At 33.5% G+C, this 16,216-nt stretch overlaps 1 protein-coding gene across 3 annotated transcripts; it reads left to right on the forward strand.

The window, feature by feature from the left end:
* The first annotated feature begins 224 nt into the window (after positions 1-224).
* On the forward strand, positions 225-16,014 carry LOC126757964 (plexin domain-containing protein 2). Of its 3 annotated transcripts, XM_050471905.1 has the most exons (11): positions 225-354; positions 10,242-10,567; positions 10,622-10,747; positions 10,816-10,938; positions 11,157-11,349; positions 11,413-11,622; positions 11,699-11,850; positions 11,919-11,991; positions 12,071-12,450; positions 12,692-12,709; positions 13,806-16,014. In XM_050471905.1, exons 1-11 carry the CDS (start codon positions 264-266, stop codon positions 13,872-13,874), a joined length of 1,761 nt encoding a protein of 586 aa, XP_050327862.1. In that variant the 5' UTR covers positions 225-263; the 3' UTR covers positions 13,875-16,014. The 3 variants fall into 3 exon arrangements, with proteins under 3 accessions (XP_050327862.1, XP_050327860.1, XP_050327861.1); XM_050471903.1 differs by having other exon boundaries at positions 10,242-10,747; XM_050471904.1 differs by lacking the exon at positions 12,692-12,709 and having other exon boundaries at positions 226-354; positions 10,242-10,747.
* The last annotated feature ends 202 nt before the right edge of the window (positions 16,015-16,216 follow it).

Raw genomic sequence — 16,216 nt, forward strand, 5'->3', positions numbered from 1 at the left:
AATAAAAGTTTTTAATATTTTTCCCGTATGTTTTTACGGTATTCCCATACCCTTATGAGCTAAAAATATGTATCGTATAAAAAATTAAGAATTTATGTAGTATTTGAACCGAGTAATATAATACAAAAACAGCGGAAACGCGCTTTGTAAAATCAATGAACAGAGTAACTGGTGAACGTCTGGCAAGATTTTAGAAATAAACGAACAGCACTTGCCAAATCATTGCAATTTCACCTCAGTTGGAGATTATCAAGCAAATAGACATGACGAAAAGTAAATTTTTATTCAGTGTTGGAGCACTATTATTTCTAATTTCTATATTTAATTCGGGTACAGCCAATAAATTTGATGGAAGTAAGTGCACATTTACAAGTTTAAATCAACTTCAGTAATTTTTATCCACGCCATAATTCGAATAACTAATTAAAAGTGAAAATATTAAGATGTGTTGGTGTAAAATTAGGTGAATAAGGAAATGATGAAAGCAAAAAATAATATGATTGCATTAAACGCAAAATGACAATAAAAATACAAAAAGAATTAGACCTTTTTAAGGTTTGATGGTTTGGTTTATTTGTGGTTGCGGAGATAGTGGGAAAATTCAATTTCTATAAAACACTAAAATAATAGAAATGACAGTTATTACAGAATGGCTTCCTAGTATACAAATTCATTTTTTCTTTGTAAATATGTTGACATAATTCGGAAATTAATATAATAACTATTTGTAAGAGTAGTGTTCTCAGTAGTTATTTTTTTCTAATAATTCTTAGAATTAATGTGTGTAATTAATCTCGTGAATAGCTCTATGTGGTTTGGTTGCAATATTGAAAACAATCTATAAAATAAATAATCTAAATCAATTGATTATTTAAATAATTATAATATTTTATAGTCACATTTCATTGTTTTAGGCGCATTTTAATAACACATTACCATTTATAAAACAGGTGACGTTGCTGATTGTTTTCTGTCTCTTATTAACAATATTCTTTTCTTTGTTAATCAGTTTACATTTCTGCTTATAAGTATCATATGTATGTTCAGACATGAAACTGAACTCTGTATTTATACCTTTATAATTGCACTGAATGATAAATAAGATAACAATACTGCGGGAAATTTTTGTTTTTAGACATATCAATGTGAAAAATATCAGGCATGAAACAATTTTTCTGTGTGAGTTTGGGAAACAGATTTCTTTGAACACATTACAATTTAAAGTTTAGGTTTGGTGATGGTTCAACAAAATTTAATAACAAAATTTTGAGAAATTTTAGATTTAATTGGGAAGCAATCCTAAAAGAATATACATTTGTATGTACATAGTATGCCTTAGCAATTACAAGGCATGGATACACGAATGCTTAAGTAGAAAATACTCTTACAGTTTATGCTCTATTTACCACAATATTCGTATGTATAGTATGTTAAAAAAAATGCATTACAGCAATATTGGTGCGAAATCAATTTGTAAATGTTGTGCCTAGTTCCTTAAATCTAAAATCTATCACTTGTTCTGACCAATGGATACAAAAGATACGCAACAATGCCCTGAATTTGACAATTTCCAGCATATTAAATCGGAACATTTTGTAATTAGAATATCAAGGTCTGGTTCCAAGATAAGATTTTTTTTAAAACTTATTAGAATTTCCAGGAATATAATTTCTTAACTTTTCTCATTAACTGGCTGTTATCAGTATTGCAGAACGCGTGTGACAGATAAACAAACTAATCCAAGCAATATTTGCAAAAATAAAATTGTTTATAAATTCTTGAAAGTACTCGGCTCAATTCAGAGATTAAGCGTTATTTTTCTCATTTAAATTATTTCGTGACGCTGAGTCGTTTACTCTTTCCAAGTATATTTGTATCGCTTTGTTTAGCAAAAATATGTATGTATGTATGTACAATAATATTTTCTCTATTTGTTGGGCCTTTCCATTACTTTGGATCGGTTAACTCTGTAACAGTTGGTTTTTACTTCTAATATTCATTGAAAAAAAAAATTATTTTTGGACGAGAAAAGTATTTTATGGCTGCATGATTTTGTGTGATGAATCCAAAATTACATTTTTTGTTGCTACAACTCCTTTATACACTGGAGAATGGTGTATTGGTATTTAAAAATTAAAAAATATAATATCAAAATTTTGAATCCATACATTTGTAATTCGACCTCGTCTATACTTGCCATTCACATTAGCAAAAATTTGTAGAAAATTAAGCTTACGATTGTATTATATGAATTAATTGTAGTTCTGTTCGATCACCTTTATACAAAGGTCTATAATTCTGCACATATTTATGTTTTTACTTCTTCACTTACACTTAACCTCTCTTATGTAAAGATTAATCCTAATTTCTCTTTTAAATAATGTTATGTTGGTTATTACACTAAATTCTCATATTTCTAGTTTAGTTATTATAATAAAAAATATATAGTTATAATTATGTATGTAAATATGTGTACATATACAAATGTACATATGTACATACATACATATACATATGTATTTGTAATATTAACATATCTTAATATATAATATAAGTACAGCTGCGGTCAGTCAAATTCTTATTAGTGCGTAAACGTAGACGATAAACTGTTAAAAAAGAATGCGATATCTTTAAAAAAAATATTTTATACCATAAAAGCCCTAACAGTAAGTAAAACAAATCACAAAAAACTCATTGGTTAACCAATTTCAAATAATTATAAATTTAGTATATCAAAAAAAAATTTATCAGAAATTTCGGCGGTCAAAACTTAATAGTGTAGCAAATTGAATATTGTGCTTTTATGAATTTTGTCCAACTTTACTTGTATGCTTGGGATCGTTGTCCTGCTGGAACGTCCAAATTTTCCTTAATCCAATAAATGGATCCTACACTTTGCCAAGAAAAGCATGCCCAAACCATGATACTCGCACCTCTATGTTTTACCGCTTTTGTTGTATATTTCGGCTGGTATTCGGTATTGGGTGGACGTCTTACACATTGACGCGTCATTTTCCGCCATACTTAACAATCTTCGATTTGTCCGACCATAAAATGTTCCGCAATTTTGTCGAAGACCAATTTAGAAGTTCAAGTCGAAGTCTTTGTTCAACATGCGTTTTAGACAATAACATTTTCCTTGGACTGTGGGCAGTCAGCTCGTGATCGCGCGAACGCTGGCGTACAGTTTCAATACTTACAGCTACATTAAAGGCATCTTTTCTTCTGTAGCAACCGCAAAAGAAAACTGATTTGAGTATCTGACAATGTCTTTTCTCACTGACATTGCTGTGTTCCTTCCACGTTTTTTTTTACTACTGGGTTGGTACCTGATAGCGTTACGTATCATTGTGGTTGAGCAACCAATTAACACGACAGCCGGTTCTACGCACCGGAATTGACTCGGATTTCATCCGACCAAGGACGGTTTTTTCGGCGATCTAACCCCGTTTGGATCGGTAAGTGTTAATTTGTGTTTGTTGTCACTGGTGCAATGCCTTGCATCAGGGTTGCTCCGTATCCTCCTGACTCGTGCTGGCATCAAGTCCAAGCCGGGCCCAGAGGAATTTTTCTGCTGCGTTTGCGCAAAAAGGCTCTATCCAAACTTCAACTCGGTCAGGTGTAATACATGCAATGGATGGAGCCATCTTAAGACCTGCTCAGGTCTTAAGACTCGCAGGGAGAGGACCACGAGTTACGTGACCCCATGTTGCCTACGTAATACTGCGACACTAGCCTCTACGGCTGTGCAATCTGCACATAGTTCGCGCGCCGCGACGCCACTCACCAACAGACCACCTCCACGGTCCCCAGGAGCTCAAACAGGCAACATAGCTCCCACTCTGACTTAAAAAAAACACAACAACAACTACCTCTCCGACCTTTCTCGTTTCCTCACTGCACGGAACCTCACACTTTCCCCCACCCAATCCACAGCGACCATTTTTACGAACTGGACGAAGGAGTATAGACTTGAACTTAATATTGCAGTCGATGGCGATGGGATTCCGACTGTCAATAACCCTAAGATTTTAGGTGTAACCTTTGATAGTCGATGCTCCTTCACGTCGTACAGTACAGTACGCCGACCGGACTTCGGACGCAACTGACTTTCGACAGGTACTGACCGCTATTCACAGTGGAGCCATCAACACCTTCACCGACTCCCTTCCCGTGAATGGCGTTCTTGGAGTCAAACCACCACCCATCGCAGACGAAGAGCTCGAGTTGCCGAGAGAAACGCGAGTGACCCTAGCGCAACTTCGTTCTGGATATTGTAGCAGGTTAAACTCCTACTTATCCAGAATAGACCCTGACATACCCAATGTATGTCCTGCATGTAACGAGTCTCCGCATGACACTGACCACCTCTTTGCATGCCCTGCAAACCCCACTCATCTAACACCCTTTTCTCTTTGGTCCGACCCCGTCGAAACAGCACGTTTCCTGGGCCTCCCGTTAGATGACGTCGACGACAACACAGATAACCCTTACCATCCTAACGGGGATTGAGAAACCGTAAAAACAACAACAGCAACCAATAATATTTTGGACTTCGACATAAGTTTTGCCCCCAGAAATCAATTTTTTTTTCTGTCAATAAATTATAAAAAATATAGGAACGATAGCCAGGCGTTTTGTGAACATTAAAAAAAAAATTAAGCAAATCGGCTGTGTAGTTCGACCGGAATAATGTCCGCCAGTTTAAAAAAGCGTGTGCTTGAGAAAAACGCGTTTAAAGTTTGAGGTGTGCACTCCGAGCGCTCCGAACGTCGAGCGGTATTATTATTTTTGGGCCTTTTTCGAAACCTTCCAATGGTAAAGTGGGTTTCTACATTAATTTTAAGGGTATAAGGGAACAGAAAATGCAAAAAACAAAAAAAAAAATTGAAAAAATATTACCCTACTGACCCTTTAAGGCAATTATGTACTACGCCTTTTTCAATTCTGGGTTTCACAATAGAAAGCAAAATATGTAAATATAATTATACAACTGTGTTCGAAATAATAGCAGTGGCATAACGAAGAATTGAAATGAAGTAAAAAAATCGCGTAATTGATTTTTATTATGGGTTATTATTATTGCATTTAATTTGCTCATATTCAAGCTTAAAAGAAATATGATTTCTTTAAAGAATAAGATAAAGTTCTTTTTTAAGTAAATAAAAAAGTTTGTAAATGAAAATTGAGGATTTTACATCAAAAATCAATTAATTCATTATAATAATATAAAATAAAGTTTAAACAATTAGTATTACGTCGAATGACCGTTGTTGGATAACACAGCTGCGCATCTCCTAGGCATGGCGCTTGCATTTCTCGTGAGGTATGGCCTTCCACGCCTTCTTCACAGTACTCCTTAATTGCTTCGTATTTGACGAAATATCTTTTCCTACAGCTTCTTTGATCTCTGCAAAGAGATTCTCAATTGGATTAAGGTCCGGTGACTGAGCTGGCCAATCCATAACCTCAACTCCATTTAGAGCAAACCAATTGTTTGCCAACCTGCTGATATGTATATTTGCGGTTGTTATCTTGTTGACAGACCCATTTCAACGGCATTTTCCATTCAGCGTGTGGTAGCATAGTCGACTCCATTATTTCAACCTACAATTTGCATTCCATGTTTTCTTTAATCCAAAATAACGGACCTGTACCATAGTAAAACAAGCACTCCCATACATTGATTTTGGCACTTCCATGTTTTAACGTCCGTGAAACATATTTAGGATTAAATGCAGGGTTTACTGGCCTTCGTACATACTATCGGCGTCCTTGGGAACCAAATAAAACAATTTTTGTTTCATCGGACCACAATATGTTCCGTCATTTTTTGACTGACCAATGCAGGTGCTGTTCAAGTCACTGCTTTTATTTCGAACACAGTTGTACATATATACAAAGAAACAAGAATAAATATAATACTACACATGCTTATACACATACTGTCGTTTCGTAACTGAAATCAATTGTTTCAATTAAGACTTGTATGTGGCACTTTACGCTTCCTGAGGTTAATCGATCTTTTGTGAATTCTTATAAGATATTAGATACGTCAGGAATATCATAACGTTTACTTTAAATTTTTTAAAAGGGGGTTTTTTTTGCCAGTTTCTATATTATTTCTCTTGATGTCAATAAATATAAATATATATTGGAAGGTTTGTTATGACTGATTTGCGTTTACTACAAACTTGCGAATACCCAATTAACCATTTGAACCTATGAAGAATGTAAATTATATTCTTCTTTTAAATTACAACAAAAAATATATTTTTTATAGCCTTTAAGCTATTTTTAAATATTATTTATTTCGTGTAATCACTTACATATAATGGTGAATTAAAAGGTAATATTTACAATTGGCAATCTTGCATTTCATAGCACAAAGTGTGCTGAGCTTATCACTTAATGAAATATCAGAATATTGAAATGCGCTTATTCGAAACTTAAATAAACATCATATCTAATTAAGCCGCGAATAGAGCGCGTAGTGTGGTCTGCAGTTGCAGATGCAGTTTATTGTTCATATTTGCCGTTAGGCAGCTGTGTCAGGTTTCAGGTTAACTTGTATATATGCACAAGCATAGTATTTTGGAACACCCTAACTCTGTGGCTACCCTGCAATAAAATATATTAGTCGTAAAACATTTTATTTATTTATTTATTATTTGTAAAATAATAATACAATTATTATTATACATTATACATAAGGAGTACTAGCTACAGAGGCTTTCAGATCTCGTAAAACATATTATGGTGGTTAGCATATAGAAATTCAGTATGCAAAATGAACTAAGTATTAGTGAATAATTATATTTGATTTCAGTAATTTCTTATAAGGGAAGTCCATAATTGAATTGAAATTTCTCAATACGGATAGTCCTCATAACCGGACCGTTCCCATAACTGGACAAATTTCATGAACAGAACGTTTTCATTAATATTTTTATATAAAACCAATTACTATGACATGAGTACGTTCCGATAACCGGACACAGACACTACTTTGGTAATATTTCGTTCAAATAATCTCTGATTTGTGATCTGTGTTGGGGTCGTCTGGGCTAACTCAACGGAAACTAATGGGATAAATGTCATGCCATCACTCCTGGCTAACATTGGCTCGTATTTAGCATTTTCAGTATAAATATAATTCTGAGTTACAGACACGTTTTTGTCACGCTCTCATATGTGGATAGACGCTTCTTTCTATTTTTTTTTCAACCTATAAGCGTCGTTATTCGCGGAGTTGCCCATAAGCCAGCAGCTCTAAGCGTCCTGCGTATTCCAGCATACTGAGCGAAGCTTTGATTAATTTCGGGAGCTGGACGTCGATTTTCTTTAATTTTTTCACGATAACGGCTTTATCACGACTTTGAAGTTTTTCCGGCCTCCCTGATCGCTGCCCCAACTTCAGCGAATTCCTTTGCTTTCTGTGAATGATTGAAACGCTTCTATTAGTAAATTTTGATATCTCATTTCTTCCGAAGATTGAATATTAATTTTTTCTTTTGATATTTCATTTTCACAATTCAACATATTTTTCACAAGCAAAGACAAAATGACCGGATACTACATACAAAATTTTTATTCACACAACATAAATTTCTACTGATTGCTTAGAACGCCAGCAATAATAACGTCACTTTTGCAAAATTTCGAGTTCGTAGATGGGCGTAATCAGCCCACTGCCACGTCCACAATTCGCCATTAGCCGAAAACATATAAAGTAACTAATATCAGGATTTTCGAACATCCGGCTGACTTTAATCTATATGATTGGTTTTACACCTTGAAGTATTTCGAGCATAAAATGTTCGGTTGCATTCGAACTTAGCCCTTCCTTATTTGTTTATAATAAGTTTTGGTTTTTATTATAAGTCAGAGTACAAAGTTTTTTTGAAGTAATAATAAAGTTTCCAAAATAAAATACATATTTTCGGATTCATTTTACTAAAAAAATATATTTTCCGAATCTTTTTGTGAGGCACTATATTTAGTTACATATGTATGTATCAACAGAAGCTAAAGATAATATCAGTTAAAGCGCCCATACACGAGCACACAAGTGCGTTCGATCGGTATGTGTGCGCTTGCGGTTTATCGTGTATGGGCTTGTTCGCGTACCGATCCATGTTCGCGAAAATGTTTGATTTTTTACGATCGGTGCGCGAACATGTTTATCGTGTATGGCGTTGTCGGCGCACAAAATCTCATTTCTCTCGTGTCGCCGAACAGTGAAGATCGCGGACAATGGCAAGAGTTAAGGGGAGAGCCTGCTTTCGAGGCTTCAAAAATCGATTTTTTTGAGGATTTTTTTGGGAGGGAAACAAATTATTGATTCCAGCGAAATTTCTAGGCTTTATAGTTATATATTTGAACATCTTTCACAAATTTTTTGGATACGAAATCTTTGATATTCTGCCTTTGGGAAGCAATTACCCGATGCATCTCTCATGTACATTTTTCGGACGGCGGCCAGGATGCAGGTCGCAATTTCTATCGGAACCAAAAAATTCAAAGAGATTCATATTTTTTATTAATTTATCTTCTAGTTAAACTAAGAAAGTTCCAAAAAAAAGTGTAAAATTTAAAATTTTATTAAAAATTTAATAAGTAGAGGTTTTTGATCAAAAGAATTTTACTTTATGCTGTTTAAAAATATGTTAAAACTTGACTTTTCTTAATATTTTTTTTAGTTTAAATATAAGATAATTTTATGTCAATGATAATAAACTTTGCCCTAATTCCATACGACGTTTAGTTTTTTTTCTATCCTGCCCGCCAATTAAGAATAATCGTAAAAATGAAAAACCGAGAAATCACGCTTCAAAGTTTTCGCTTTTTGCCTAAGCGCTCATGTATATACATACATAGTGTAAGAAAAATAAAAGTTGGAATAACTTATTAACGAAATTCCATGAAATAGATAAAAATGCTACATTAGAAATAAATTCCAAGAAATGTTCCGCTTGCCTGTCGCACATGTTAACTCTGTGAAGAACGGACGCAAAATGGATTTGTGTGTCGTGTATGGGCACTATTACCCTTATTAGTTATTACTAGTTTAATTTATTTACGTTTAAGCAGGGTTGCAAATCATACATTACAAAATAATTTAATTTCCATTTAAATACAAATTTTTTAATCACAATAATTAATTATAATTAAAAATATATTTATAATTTATTTATAATTAAAAATATATTTATATATATATGATTTATAGTTTAAAATTTTTAACTAAAAAACTCGCTACACTGTTTTCAAGTAAAATATGCGGCAATGGTCGATTTCTCACACAGTTCGGGTGTGAGTGCGAGAGTGTGTAATTTATTGCTTAAAAACTTCTCTAAAAAGTGTGATCACCTAAATTTTTAGAAACATTTTAAAGTGCCTCTACAAGCAAAGAGTCTAATTTGTGTATTTACTCTGAATTTATTTCTAGTTTGTGACATTTTAAATTCCTTTTTAGGGCAGAACAAAAAACTCGGTTTATTACAAATCGGTTCTTCGAAACAATGGTCATTCCTTGCCTAAGCGTCGCTCCACTTTTCCGTTACGGATTTTTAGTCCAAAGGTCATTAAAGGTCCCTAGAAAGATAGAACGCATAAACAAGATTGTGTTTTGCTAGTTTCATGCTTCTCTTTCGGTTTTAAACGCTTCACGCATTTTCATACATATAAAGAGTATAGTGTTTAAGTAGGGTTTACATTATTTTTGAATATAGTGTATGTCGCCTTAGAAATAGTTGCCTATAAATATCTAAACGCATATTCGCGCAAAATATCGATTTTCTATTTGTTGCATATTATGGAAGTGATTTCGCGTCAACCGCGTACATTGACAATTGCAAATACATAAATGCATTGGTGGCCAGATAATTAGAAACCTTTTTTTTCAGCAGTCGTTAGTGTTTTATTGTATTTAAAATTGATTTTCTAACACTTAAAAGGAAAAAAGAGTAAAAATTGTTGTAAACATTCTATAAAAGTTATATTAACAATCAAAACTTGCAAAAGAAAATCGGTTTTAATTACTTGGCCAGCAGTATATGTTTTTGCTGCATACCAAGAAGCCATTTCAATTGTAGATAAAATGCATGCTCTTAGTCTTTACACTTAAGTATTTTAAATATAAACAAAATTTTTAAATAATAACATAATAATAACAATTTACAATTTTAAGTTTAGTTTAATTAATTGAAATAAACATTATTACTCCCTTCTTTAACCAGCTGAGCTGTACAGGGTGTCGCCGGAATCAAGTTCGCATTATGACGCACATATTGCTTTGGTGAAATTACGTGAGAAGCGCGACGCACCGACAATTTATGCTAAAAATCAGTATGAGAGTGTGCCACAGAATGCAAATGCGACGATCGGTGATGTCAAAAAACCAGTGGAAACCGCCGCACCATCGAATATATCATCGATTGTGGTGCCATATAAAGCAGCCGACATGCCCCTGCTAGGCGTAAACGGTACTGGCCAGCGGAAGGATGCAGGCTTACAGTTGTCACAGCCAAAGACTACGATTGTTTCCGCTTCCATTCAGCCAACGGTAGGTGCTGCGGCTGCCTTGCCAACGGTAGCTAAAAATTCCACATTATTGCAGGAATCTAAGGCCATTGATCTGCCGACTGAAACGCCAGAAGAAAAAGTTATAGATAACGTTGATGTGCCTGATAACGAAACTCTCAGTGAAATCCAAAAAACTAATTACACAGTCAATTCTACCAATGTAAGTAGTTTGCTTGCAAAACAACAGTAACAGCTTTGGATAATTAATTTCTTACATTCTTTCGATAGGACCACCACATCTACTATAACAGCTCCATTTATGTCGACCAGGCAGAAGCAGATCGAGTGTGGGAATCTGTCAAGAACTCTACATTCAATTCCATGCTCTCGCAATCCCATCGTCGTGCTATGGTAAGATTAAAATTATTATAACTGATATAATAGCCAACGATGCGATCATTTTGCAGATGCCACGAAAAGGCTTTACTTATTCAACTATTATGATATTTTGATTTAATACTAACATATAGTCAATAAGATTTATCTGTATTAAGATGAAAATGTAATTTGCATTTCATATATAAATATCAAATGAAATGTTTTTTTATGTTATATATTTTGCTACTTAGACTGTCGAATTGAGCTTCGACTTCCCCTTTTATGGTCATCCCGTTCGAAATATTACGGTAGCGACTGGCGGCTTCCTCTACACTGGTGATTATGTGCACTCTTGGCTAGCGGCAACGCAGTATATTGCACCGTTAATGGCTAACTTCGACACAAGTTTATCAAATGAATCATTTGTTCGCACTAGGGATAACGGTATGAAATCAAATACACAATAGTAGACCACGACTGATTTAACTTTTCTTTTTGACGTTTAAGGCACTGCCTTCACTGTAATTTGGGAGAAAGTTTCGCTGCAAGACAAAAAAGACGTAGGAAAGTTCACCTTTAGCGCAACGCTCCATAAAAATGGCAATATTGTTTTCATTTACTACTATGTTCCAATCGATATTAATGCCATTCAAGACGATAAGCATCCCGTTAAAGTGGGTCTTTCTGACGCTTACATAATTGACAAGACCGTTTTCTGTAAGTAAACTATTTCGTAGGGACATATGTAATGTTCACTCAAGCAGACCATTAAAATATATTTTTTCACATTTAGACACACGCAGGAAAACTATTTATGAATATCATCGCATAAATTTGTCTAATAATGGCATATCGAATGCAACTATCATTTACTTACAAGCCCTTCCGACTTGCCTAGATTATAAAGACTGCGCAGCCTGCATAAATCACAAGACTTCATTTGATGTAAGTTTTAACTTCATATCCACTGGATCAAATTAAATTCTAAATTGTTTATGTCCAATTACTTTAAGTGCGCATGGTGTCCAACGCTAAATAGGTGTTCAACCGGCACAGATCGTAAAAAGCAAGAGTGGCAACATAAAGGTATAACCTGCTAAATGTGAATTGCTTTATAAATGCTTCCATTAAATTTATATTTTTTGTTTTGTTTTATATTGAAAAGGATGTGATCGTACTCAAATCGTTGATATATCTGCGTGCCCTGCCCTTGGTCAGAAAGGTAACAATGCAATGGACAGCGGCAACACTAATGCCAGTACGAACACTACTCCAACGAATGTGCCCACTGAAAATGTTAACAACAACCAACATGAAAGCAGCACGCACGTAAGTGACACGAATAGCGCAACGGTTACTCCAGTGCATGATGACAACCATGCGGCGAAAGTAACGAATGAAGCTTTGGAATCACACGCCGAGCCGAAAAGTATGGGGTTGGCTCTTGGTTTTTTGGTGCCCATCTGCCTAGTGCTAACAGTCGTGCTATGGGTGTTTTATGCGTACAGAAATCCACACACTAAAAGCGGTCAACTTCTTATTCAGGTACGTACGGCTTAACACATTTACGAAATCGATCAAAATAAATTAAACATTAGATACCTTTTTAATAGAAGGAAAAAACTAATTGCCGATACTTTGAATATAATTTAAAAATATATGTTGATTTTTATTTATATATGTACATACAGCAAAAAATATCAAAGTATGAATATTTTTGTTTAATAGTAATCTTCTACATATTGACTTACAATATATATTTATTTTATTTTATATTTACATGCAGTCAAAGCACTTGCATCAGGTTTGTACAAGTTTCCATTGTATCATTCACCACATAACGACAATTTTCATTTCTTGTTAAGCAAAGTAAACTGATTAGTTATGTGAGATCCCTTATCTTTATGTAATTGCATTAATTTTTGATTTCTTTTCATTTTGACATTAAGCATTTTTCTTATGAGAACATGTTTAGATTTTGTGCCTTGTCCGTAACAGTCGAATAGTCCTCTCATTATGGCCTGAACGCGTCCAAACAGCATATTCGATTATACGTTGTAAAAGAGGTCAGATGGTCTTTAAAATTGTTATACAGTTGAACTTCCCTAACCCGAATCACCCTAAGGAAATCTCACTGTACCCCTCAATAAAGTCTGTAATAGTAACATTTGAAGGTATAAATACGCGCGGCGTCTTCTACGAGACCAGCTGTTTGCAAAGTGGGATTTCCCCGAAAAAATGCGACTTAGAGGATCACGTAACAATTTATAATTTCGATTTATGGAAGGAAATTTTTATGCATTTTGACTTCTGAACGTTATTGTCAATTCAAGAGAACTTCGAGTTATGAAAGATTTCGCCTATTTTCGAACTAACTTAAAAATATTAATGTTGTACACCAAATTTGGGTCCTGAGCTATAGGATTTCACCTAATGGTTGGCGATGCCACGCCCATTATTCACATTTGACTCTGGCCCCTTTGAATTCCTTTGTGTCATATACCAAGTTTCGTTGGTATAGCTAAATTTTTTTTTTTTGAGGTATGTACATTAAACTTATTAGGCGGCGGACCACTTTTCAAATATTTTCATACCACAAATGCCCCCCCATCTACGATTGGCAAAACTATTACACTCTGTACAACATGTTGCGAGATTATAAATATTCAGCTTAGTCATTAAAAATGTTGCTGTGGTGACAGATGTTTTCACACGATGTCTTTTCACTTTGGCACTAAAAAAGATTATTAAAATAAACTAATTTGTATGCATTATTTAATTATTATTTAATTAATCCATTTTACGCTGATGCATAAGCATTAATCATAATTACAAAGCCACTAACGTCTGTTGCTTACTTGCAACCCTATACTAAATATCAATTTCTTATCACGTTTCAGTACCGCCCAAGTCAATGGTCATGGAGACGTGGTGAGGCGCGTTACACAGCGGCAACGATTCATATGTAATGTATTTATAAATGTCCCACCCTTTTCTCAGCGTCATAGAATGCTTCAAAAGCATCTTCAAATGCTGCTGCATGTTTTGAGCAAGTTAGACATTTCGTTAATTAAGTTAAATTTTTATCTCTGTACTTTTATTAATAACTTTATGAAATCTATTGGTACTATAGTGAATGTATTCAGCAGAAAATATCGTTTATTTGTGTTTTATTGCATTGCACCGTGATCAACAATTTACTTTCCACTAAATCAGTTTCAACTTTAGAGGGAACACGCTTTAAAGATAACTAAAATGTAAAACACAGAAAAGTATATTTGAAAAGACAACTTCTGCTTACAAGCGTGACAACATATGAGGTAAATTACAACTAAGATGATGTTGCAGAGTATATATATATATATTTCAATTCTAAAATCATTTCTACTGTAGGAAAATGCTTTCTGTACTGTCTGTTTTATTAAAATATATATATATAAATTTTACAAAGCGAACCTGCGCTAAATTGTATAAATAAACTTATTTTAATTCTCGTTCGTAGATTTGTAATGTTTGTTTAAATATTTTTAACCTTACTTTTAAACAATTTGTTTTTATTTAATTTTTTTGCATTATTGTGAATATATTTTAATAAAATTATCAACTCTTCTCTTATCTAACATTGGTTATGCACAGTTTTTAATATCAAGCAGATATGCCGTATTTTAAACATAATAATTTTTAAAACCACTACTATATAAGGAAAAAAAGAATGCGATAAATAAACAGTGTTAATGACTTAGGGTCAGCTTTCAGTGCAATTATAACAAAGCGTGTGTACAGTCATGACTGAAATCAATTTGTGACTCATGTTTTCAAGTTGCATTATGGAAGTATTTGCCTTTAGCAAAAAAAAAAATGTTAAAAATAAAAACAAAGTGATTGCCTGCAGAAAGTATAAAAGCAGCATTGATTATACATTCAGAGAGAGTGATTAATGTGGCTGTTTCAAAGCTTTCTTGAATTCTTTGAAATACATTTAATTCAACAATTTAACTACAAATTTTATTTGGTGATGTGTAATAAAAATCATTTATAAGGTTCAAATTATATTTCGTAAATTCGGAGCACCGAAAGCAATGATCCGAAAATACAAATTTGGTCTCAATGGATTTTTTGGTCTGTAATATTCTTTATTTCCATACAATGATCCTTATTTTCATAAATTAAAAGTACTTCTGTAATGCAATTATGGAATTCGTAAGAGTGTTACAATAATTCTTCAGCTAATGGCGAAGTAAGACTAGCGACGGTTTTCGCAAGGAAAAGCAGGCAGATTTTTGTAGCGTATTCATCGTTTAGTGAAGACGAGTTATTTTATTTAATTTTCCCCATATTCTTAATATTATATTATTGCAATAAAAATAAATTATGAAAATTAGTAAAATGTCGTTAGTTGCCGAATAATTATGTGTATCCAAAAACAGTCATATCAAAAACATTTTGCCGTCAAATGGTTAACTATTGCATTTTTAAATGTGTGTGGTTTTGTGTCTAAAAGTAGAAATTCATGTAACGGTAAAAATGTAAACACACTTGATATCGGTTTTTATTGCCATGAAAGAAAACCAGATCTAAAATCATTTTGATCAAATAATTGCTCGTATGAGTGGTTTCTATAGACATTATTGTCCAACAATGCCACCATTAATGCGCCCACTGAGTAAAAAATTAAACTGAAATTCTAATATATCCCGAATACGAAAATAAATATTTTCACTAAAAGCAATTCGTCACTTAGTGTTAGCAAACAATATTTTGAAAAACAACAATGTATAGTATATAAAACACCACACACGCCTTATGTACGAGTATATTTGTATGTTATAGCTATTATGGAATATATGTGTATCAGCTTAAAACACCAGCAATTGAGAATCACTTTTTGTATGAAAAATTTAGCAGAAAACAACTTGTAAACTATACTATATACATAAATAGTTAAAAAAAAAGTATTAGAAAGTAAATCATGTGTAAATTTTAAACTAATATCGAAATTTTTAAACCTACACATATATATTTTAATTGTAAGTCAATGATGGTTGCAAATATATTAAATAAATGAACGTAAATAAAGATAAAATGATTAGATATGGATAAAAAATAAAACTTGTATTTAATTTCGGTGATGAGAAATCACATTAAAGCGGTCCAAATATTTGTTGGAGACAATCCTTAGAGCGTTACAAGAATTCTGCTCGAAATTTATGAACTATGGCGGCGCACTATCAAAAACCGACCCCATCGCTAGTTAATGGTTTCTCCTGCTGTAAACGGGTCGATGTCATAACATTGGCGATAGACACTTTCC

The sequence above is a fragment of the Bactrocera neohumeralis genome, chromosome 5, assembly GCF_024586455.1.
Source record: "Bactrocera neohumeralis isolate Rockhampton chromosome 5, APGP_CSIRO_Bneo_wtdbg2-racon-allhic-juicebox.fasta_v2, whole genome shotgun sequence".
In the NCBI taxonomy this organism is placed as follows: Eukaryota; Metazoa; Arthropoda; class Insecta; order Diptera; family Tephritidae; genus Bactrocera; species Bactrocera neohumeralis.

What these genes read in the sequence shown, in the direction of transcription:
- LOC126757964 (XM_050471903.1), top strand. Translation starts at nt 264, where the DNA reads ATGACGAAAAGTAAATTTTTATTCAGTGTTGGAGCACTATTATTTCTA. An exon ending in AGCCAATAAATTTGATGGAA is followed by an intron (nt 355 to 10,241) that starts GTAAGTGCACAT and finishes TTCTTTAACCAG; the next exon opens with CTGAGCTGTACAGGGTGTCG. An exon ending in GCAAGAGTGGCAACATAAAG is followed by an intron (nt 11,992 to 12,070) that starts GTATAACCTGCT and finishes TATATTGAAAAG; the next exon opens with GATGTGATCGTACTCAAATC.